This window comes from Balaenoptera musculus, chromosome 2 (assembly GCF_009873245.2).
Source record: "Balaenoptera musculus isolate JJ_BM4_2016_0621 chromosome 2, mBalMus1.pri.v3, whole genome shotgun sequence".
Lineage (NCBI taxonomy): Eukaryota > Metazoa > Chordata > Mammalia > Artiodactyla > Balaenopteridae > Balaenoptera > Balaenoptera musculus.
In genome coordinates, this window is record NC_045786.1 from 167,532,909 (window position 1) to 167,541,620 (window position 8,712).

The 8,712-nt window shown below is 41.9% G+C and overlaps 1 protein-coding gene across 3 annotated transcripts in view; it reads right to left on the reverse strand.

Moving 5' to 3' along the window:
* Window positions 1-8,688, reverse strand: part of ATG2B (autophagy related 2B) — a 78,667-nt gene extending 69,979 nt beyond the window's left edge. For all 3 annotated transcript variants that reach the window (XM_036841771.1, XM_036841770.1, XM_036841772.1), the window contains exon 1: window positions 8,048-8,688. In XM_036841771.1, coding sequence (XP_036697666.1) covers window positions 8,048-8,209 — 162 coding nt within the window. In that variant the 5' untranslated portion in view covers window positions 8,210-8,688. The remainder of the gene's footprint in view (window positions 1-8,047) is intronic.
* Between the last annotated feature and the right edge of the window lie 24 nt (window positions 8,689-8,712).

Below are 8,712 nucleotides of genomic sequence, written 5' to 3' on the forward strand. Positions count from 1 at the left end.
CCATTAATGTTTACTGAACTCGGGTGAATTACTATGTCCAATGTCACTTGGCTAACTGTGGCAGCATGGGCTAGCCTGGGTTGGGACTAGGTCCTTCTGCTACTCAAGCCAAGGCTTTTCCCACTATCCTGTGTGCTCTCCCTAGTTTAGGTCATCCACTTGCTGATAAAATTACATGTTTATTTATACCAGTACAAATTAATTTAATGATCATAGTAAGGTGTCACCATAATTTGAGTTTTTCAGGTTTCTACGGCTAAAGAAGTCACTACTCTGTTAAAATACTTTTACATAAAAGAAAAAAAAAAAACACAACCTTTTTACACAGCTTAAATCAAGAAAAAAATATGTTGGGGAGATTAACCAAGATGGCGGAGTAGAAGGACGTGCTCTCACTCCCTCTTGCGAGAGCACCAGAATCACAACTGGCTGCTGGACAATCATCGACAGGAAGACACTGGAACTCACCAAGGAGGATACCCCACGTCCAAGGACAGAGGAGAAGCCACAGTGAGATGGTAGGAGGGGCGCAATCAGAGAAAAATCAAATCCCATAACTGCTGGGTGGGTGACTCACAGACTGGCGAACACTTATACCACAGAAGTCCACCCACTGGAGTGAAGCTTCTGAGCCCCACGTCAGGCTTCCCAACCTGGGGGTCTGGCAACGGGAGGAGGAATTCCTAGAGAATGAGACTTTGAAGCCTAGTGGGAATTGATTGCAGGACTTTGACAGGACTGGGGGAAACAGAGACCCCACTCTTGGAGGGCACACACAAAGTAGTGTGCGCATCGGGACCCAGGGGAAGGAGCAGTGACCCTGGGGGAGACTGAACCAGACCTACCTGCTGGTGTTGGGGGGGTCTCCTGCAGAGGCGGGAGGTGGCTCTGTTTCACCGTGGGGACAAGGACACTGGCAGCGGAGGTTCTGGGAAGTGCTCCTTGGCATGAGCCCTCCCAGAGTCTGCTATTAACTCCATCAAAGAGCCCAGGTAGGCTCCAGTGTTGAGTTGCCTCAGGCAAAACAACCAACAGGGAGGGAACCCAGCCCCACCCATCAACAGTCAAGTGGATTAAAGTGTTACGGAGCTCTGTCCGACACAGCAACAGTCAGCTCTACCCACCACCAGAGCCTCCCATCAAGCCTCTTAGATAGCCTCAACCACCAGAGGGCAGACAGCAGAAGCAAGAAAAACTACAATCCTGCAGCCTGTGGACCAAAAACCACAGTTACAGAAAGATAGACAAGATGAAAAGGCAGAGGGCTATATATCAGATGAAGGAACAAGAAAAAACCCCAGAAAAACAACTAAATGAAGTGGAGATAGGCAACCTTCCAGAAAAAGAATTCAGAATAACGATAGTGAAGATGATCCAGGACCTCGGAATAAGAATGGAGGCAAAGATTGAGAAGATGCAAGAAATGATTAACAAAGACCTAGAAGAATTAAAGAACAAACAAACAGACATGACCAATACAATAACTGAAATGAAAACTACACTAGAAGGAATCAATAGCAGAATAACTGAGGCAGAAGAACGGATAAGTGACCTGGAAGACAGAATGGTGGAATTCACTGCTGTGGAACAGACTAAAGAAAAAAGAATGAAAAGAAATGAAGACAGCCTAAGAGACCTCTGGGAAAACATTAAACGCAACAACATTCGCATTATAGGGGTCCCAGAAGGAGAAGAGAGAGAGAAAGGGCCAGAGAAAATATTTGAAGAGATTATAGTCGAAAACTTCCCTAACATGGGAGAGGAAATAGCCACCCAAGTCCAGGAAGCGCAGAGAGTCCCATACAGGATAAACCCAAGGAGAAACACACCGAGACACATAGTAATCAAAGTGGCAAAAATTAAAGACAAAGAAAAATTATTGAAAGCAGCAAGGGAAAAACGACAAATAACATACAAGGGAACTCCCATAAGGTTAACAGCTGATTTCTCAGCAGAAACTCTACAAGCCAGAAGGGAGTGGCATGATATACTTGAAGTGATGAAAGGGAAGAACCTACAACCAAGACTACTCTACCCAGCAAGGATCTCATTTAGATTTGATGGAGAAATCAAAAGCTTTACAGACAAGCAAAAGCTAAGAGAATTCAGCACCACCAAACCAGCTATACAACAAATGCTAAAGGAACTTCTCTAAGTGGGAAACACAAGAGAAGAAAAGGACCTACAAAAACAAACCCAAAACAATTAAGAAAATGGTCATAGGAACATACACATCGATAATTACCTTAAACGTGAACGGATTAAATGCTCCAACCAAAAGACACAGGCTTGCTGAATGGATACAAAAACAAGACCCATATATATGCTGTCTACAAGAGACCCACTTTAGACCTAGGGACACATACAGACTGAAAGTGAGGGGATGGAAAAAGATATTCCATGCAAATGGAAATCAAAAGAAAGCTGGAGTAGCTATACTCATATCAGATAAAATAGACTTTAAAGTAAAGAATGTTACAAGAGACAAAGAAGGACACTACATAATGATCAAGGGATCAATCCAAGAAGAAGATATAACAATTATAAATATATATGCACCCAACATAGGAGCACCTCAATACATAGGCAACTGCTAACAGCCATAAAAGAGGAAATTGACAGTAACACAATAGTAGTGGGGGACTTTAACACCTCACTTACACCAATGGACAGATCATCCAAAATGAAAATAAATAAGGAAACAGAAGCTTTAAATGACACAATAGACCAGATAGATTTAATTGATATTTATAGGACATTCCATCCAAAAACAGCAGATTACACGTTCTTCTCAAGTGCGCACGGAACATTCTCCAGGATAGATCACATCTTGGGTCACAAATCAAGCCTCAGTAAATTAAAGAAAATTGAAATCATATCAAGCATCTTTTCTGACCACAATGCTATGAGATTAGAAATGAATTACAGGGAAAAAAAACGTAAAAAAGACAAACACATGGAGGCTAAACAATACGTTACTAAATAACCAAGAGATCACTGAAGAAATCAAAAAGGAAATCAAAAAATACCTAGAGACAAATGACAATGAAAACACGACAACCCAAAACCTATGGGATGCAGCAAAAGCAGTTCTAAGAGGGAAGTTTATAGCTATACAAGCCTACTTAAAGAAACAAGAACAATCTCAAGTAAACAATCTAACCTTACACCTAAAGAAACTAGAGAAAGAAGAACAAACAAAACCCAAAGTTAGCAGAAGGAAAGAAATCATAAAGATCAGAGCAGAAATAAATGAAATAGAAACAAAGAAAACAATAGCAAAGATCAATAAAACTAAAAGTTGGTTCTTTGAGAAGATAAACAAAATTGATAAGCCATTAGCCAGACTCATCAAGAAAAAGAGGGAGAGGACTCAAATCAATAAAATCAGAAATGAAAAAGGAGAAGTTACAACAGACACCGCAGAAATACAAAGTATCCTAAGAGACTACTACAAGCAACTTTATGCCAATAAAATGGACAACCTGGAAGATATGGACAAATTCTTAGAAAGGTATAACCTTCCAAGACTGAACCAGGAAGAAACAGAAAATATGAACAGACCAATCACAAGTAATGAAATTGAAACTGTGATTAAAAATCTTCCAACAAACAAAAGTCCAGGACCAGATGGCTTCACGGGTGAATTCTATCAAACATTTAGAAAAGAGCTAACACCCATGCTTCTCAAACTCTTCCAAAATATAGCAGAGGAAGGAACACTCCCAAACTCATTCTATGAGGCCACCATCACCCTGATACCAAAACCAGACAGAGATACTACAAAGAAAGAAAATTACAGACCGATATCACTGATGAATATAGATGCAAAAATCCTCAACAAAATACTAGCAAACAGAATCCAACAACACATTAAAAGGATCATACACCACGATCAAGTGGGATTTATCCCAGGGATGCAAGGATTCTTCAACATACGCAAATCAATCAATGTGATACACCATATTAACAAACTGAAGAAGAAAAACCATATGATCATCTCAATAGATGCAGAAAAAGCTTTTGACAAAATTCAACACCCATTTATGATAAAAACTCTCCAGAAAGTGGGCATAGAGGGAACCTACCTCAACATAATAAAGGCCATATATGACAAACCCACAGCAAACATCATTCTCAATAGTGAAAAACTGAAAGCATTTCCTCTAAGATCAGGAACGAGACAAGGATGTCCACTCTCACCACTATTATTCAACATAGTTCTGGAAGTCTTAGCCACGGCAATCAGAGAAGAAAAAGAAATAAAAGGAATACAAATTGGAAAAGAAGAAGTAAAACTGTCACTGTTTGCAGATGACATGATATTATACATAGAGAATCCTAAAACTGCCACCAGAAAACTGCTAGAGCTAATTAATGAATATGGTAAAGTTGCAGGATACAAAATTAATGCACAGAAATCTCTTGCATTCCTATACACTAATGATGAAAAATCTGAAAGAGAATTATGGAAACACTCCCATTTACCATTGCAACAAAAAGAATAAAATACCTAGGAATAAACCTACCTAGGGAGACAAAAGACCTGTATGCAGAAAACTGTAAGACACTGATGAAAGAAATTAAAGATGATACCAACAGATGGAGAGATATACCATGTTCTTGGATTGGAAGAATCAACATTGTGAAAATGACTATACTACCCAAAGCAATCTACAGATTCAATGCAATCCCTATCAAATTACCAATGGCATTTTTTACGGAACTAGAACAAATCATCTTAAAATTTGTATGGAGACACAAAAGACCCCGAATAGCCAAAGCAGTCTTGAGGGAAAAAAACGGAGCTGGAGGAATCAGACTCCCTGACTTCAGACTATACTACAAAGCTACAGTAATCAAGACAATATGGTACTGGCACAAAAACAGAAATATAGATCAATGGAACAAGATAGAAAGCCCAGAGATAAACCCACACACCTATGGTCAACTAATCTATGACAAAGGAGGCAAAGATATACAACGGAGAAAAGACAGTCTCTTCAATAAGTGGTGCTGGGAAAACTGGACAGCTACATGTAAAAGAATGAAATTAGAATACTCCCTAACACCATACACAAAAATAAACTCAAAATGGATTCGAGACCTAAATGTAAGACTGGACACTATAAAACTTAGAGGAAAACATAGGAAGAACACTCTTTGACATAAATCACAGCAAGATCTTTTTTGATCCACCTCCTAGAGTAATGGAAATAAAAACAAAAATAAACAAATGGGACCTAATGAAACTTCAAAGCTTTTGCACAGCAAAGGAAACCATAAACAAGACAAAAAGACAACCCTCAGAATGGGAGAAAATATTTGCAAACGAATCAACGGACAAAGGATTAATCTCTAAAATATATAAACAGCTCATTCAGCTCAATATTAAAGAAACAAACACCCCAATCCAAAAATGGGCAGAAGACCTAAATAGACATTTCTCCAAAGAAGACATACAGACGGCCACGAAGCACATGAAAAGATGCTCAACATCACTAATCATTAGAGAAATGCAAATCAAAACTACAATGAGGTATCACCTCACACCAGTTAGAATGGGCATCATCAGAAAATCTACAAACAACAAATGCTGGAGAGGGTGTGGAGAAAAGGGAACCCTCTTGCACTGTTGGTGGGAATGTAAATTGATACAGCCACTATGGAGAACAATATGGAGGTTCCTTAAAAAACTAAAAATTGAATTACCATATGACCCAGCAATCCCACTACTGGGCATATACCCAGAGAAAACCGTAATTCAAAAAGACACATGCACCCGAATGTTCATTGCAGCACTATTTACAATAGCCAGGTCATGGAAGCAACCTAAATGCCCATCAACAGACGAATGGATAAAGAAGATGTGGTACATATATACAATGGAATATTACTCAGCCGTAAAAAGGAACGAAATTGAGTCATTTGTTGAGACGTGGATGGATCTAGAGACTGTCATACAGAGTGAAGTAAGTCAGAAAGAGAAAAACAAATATCGTATATTAACGCATGTATGTGGAACCTAGAAAAATGGTACAGATGAGCCAGTTTGCAGGGCAGAGGTTGAGACACAGATGTAGAGAACGGACATATGAACACAAAGGGGGGAAAACTGCGATGGGGTGGGTATGGTGTTGTGCTGAATTGGGCGATTGGGATTGACATGTATACACCGATGTGTATAAAATTGATGCCTAATAAGAACCTGCAGTATAAAAAAACAAACAAACAAAACAACTAATACTAAACTTTCATTAGGTTATTTGTATGGAAATATGTTAATATAAATATTTCAGACATTACATGAAATTTCTAAAAATCTTATATGTTCTGGTATAATGTTATAAGTCATAATCCTAGTTATTACCTTAAAATGTATATCTCAGAAATAACTAATTTTCTTGTCAACTGCATTATTATGAACTTTCATCAAATTTTTAACTGTGGTCATTTTTAAGTCTTTTGTCATTTACAGACAGTTCTGTGTGTACTCTGATGCTTTTGCAAATATGTTCCTATAAAAGGGTTTCATCTTTAAGAAATTCATGGAAAAGACTCTGACAAGTACAGGTTTCTGGTAACTGACTGTACTGCTGAACTGAATGAATAAGCATTTTCAGAACTCTAATGAAAAACTGATGAACTCATAAAAGTGCTAACAAAAGATCAAGATGAAAAAAAAAATTTAATTACATGGGACTGAGTGAACTGATGAGGATGAGTATAATTTTTGTGACTTTCTGTCTGAATTAAAAAAAAAAAATCCAACAAGGACTCAGAGGCAAAGAATATACAAATCAATTTTCACTGCAAAGTAAAGGAGCTGTTACAGTGGAGGATTACTGGACTGAATGTCAATATTATGACATAGTATGAGTGTGTTTCATGTTTGGTAATTGCAATCATTGTTGCTTTTGTTGTGGTCATCCATGTACAATGCTTGGTGTCAGTCTATTTATCTCTTGTAAAAATAAAATACAGTGTGTGTGTGTGAAAAAAAAAAGAAAGAAAGAAAAAAATATGTTTCCTTTTGTTTTGCCCAGCTACCACAGGAAAGTTACCTATATTGATGATTTCCTAAATGTAAATCGTGTTGGAATGCTTTCAGAATATTAATACTTTAGAATGGTACAACCAACACAAACTGTAAGCCACAAACTCTAGTGGAACAAATAAAGAGTTGGGGGAAGTGGGAGAGCCACTCCATTCTTGCCAAACTCGAGGCTGAATACACATGAAGTAAAACACTATGCACTGAAAACATACAGATGCAGGTTCAACTATACATGAAGCACCTGTTAAGACGAGTCAACTCACAACCTCTGGATGACAAGCGGAAAACAAGTTTTTAAATGTCTGAACACTGCAGCTTCAGCGCTTTTGCAACACCCGCTGTTACGATCTGTCACGTGAAGCAAACAGGCACAACCAAGCAGCACTATTAGAGCCACACCACCATTCACCGACTGGCCTTCTACACACAGTATCAAGCAAAAGCAGGCAAACCGGCAGAGGAGGCCTTCACCTAACTTTCTTCCAGATGTCAAACGCTGTACGGAGGCCGCGGTGTGCAAGTAACCAACCCCAAGTAAATAAATGAATACCTAGGCATTCTGACATCCCCAAAGGTCCTCCTCATCCTTAATCTTTCCGGAGTGTCATCCCATGAAATACGACTTGTTTGCACAGAACCCCGCGACCTCTCCTTCCCCAAAGGGGCAGCCCTGATCACCTCCTTCCATGGACCCCTTTCAGCCAGATTCACAGACAACCCCCCCCTCCCCGCGCAAACCAGTGACTCCGCTGATTCCCACAGGGTAGACTCCATTACCTCTGTTAAGTTTCTGGAACACGTGATTTGGGAGCGCAAACTTGCTAGAAACAGATTACAAGACACTTGAACACATTTCTCGGAGTCCTGCCCCACCTGGAGCCAAACAATCCCCAGGGAGGGACTGAAAGTCACCAATCTTGGATGACACTCGTTCGAATCGCGCTAAAGAGAAGACTGAGTCCCGCCCGGCTGGCCGCCGGCAGCTCTTACCCATTTGTCCAAGGGAACTTGGGCGAGGGAGCCGGTGCCCTGGTACAGGTCCAGACTGAGCTGCTCCAGGCTCAGCTTCTCCTGCAGAAAGTGGCCCAGGTACCTCTGCAGTAGGTACCGACAGGCCCTCTTCTTGATGGACTCCGAAAACGGCCAAGGCATGACGAGGGCTGGCAGCTGGGCCGGCGGGGGCTGCGGACGGCTCCGGCCTGGGGGCCCAGGCTCCGGCTCCAGGCCGCTGCTGTGGCTGCGGCGGCGTCTCAGGTCCCGGCCGGCGAGCCCAGGCCGCGGCGAAGCCTAAGCCCGGGGAGGCCCCTCCATGCCCGCTCGGTGCCGGGAATCCCTCAGGGAGACCCCATCACCTGTGCCGCGCCGCTCGCGCTAGGCCTGGCGGGGACAAGGCGCGGAGGAGTCCCCGTCACCCCAAGCCCGGGGGCTTCCGAGGGGGTCCTAGTCGGCCCAGAGAGAGGATGCAAGAGATCACGCGGGGAGACGGCAGGGCCTGAGGCCGGGGCTGAGGCGGACACCTCCACCGCCGCTGCGCGACGAATTTGTTGTCATCCACGGGGCGCGCTCCCGATTGCGGGACGCTACCGGCGCGTCCGCGAGACCCGGACTCCAGCGCGCAGCCGGGCAAGGCGGAAGTGACGCCACACTGGGGGCCG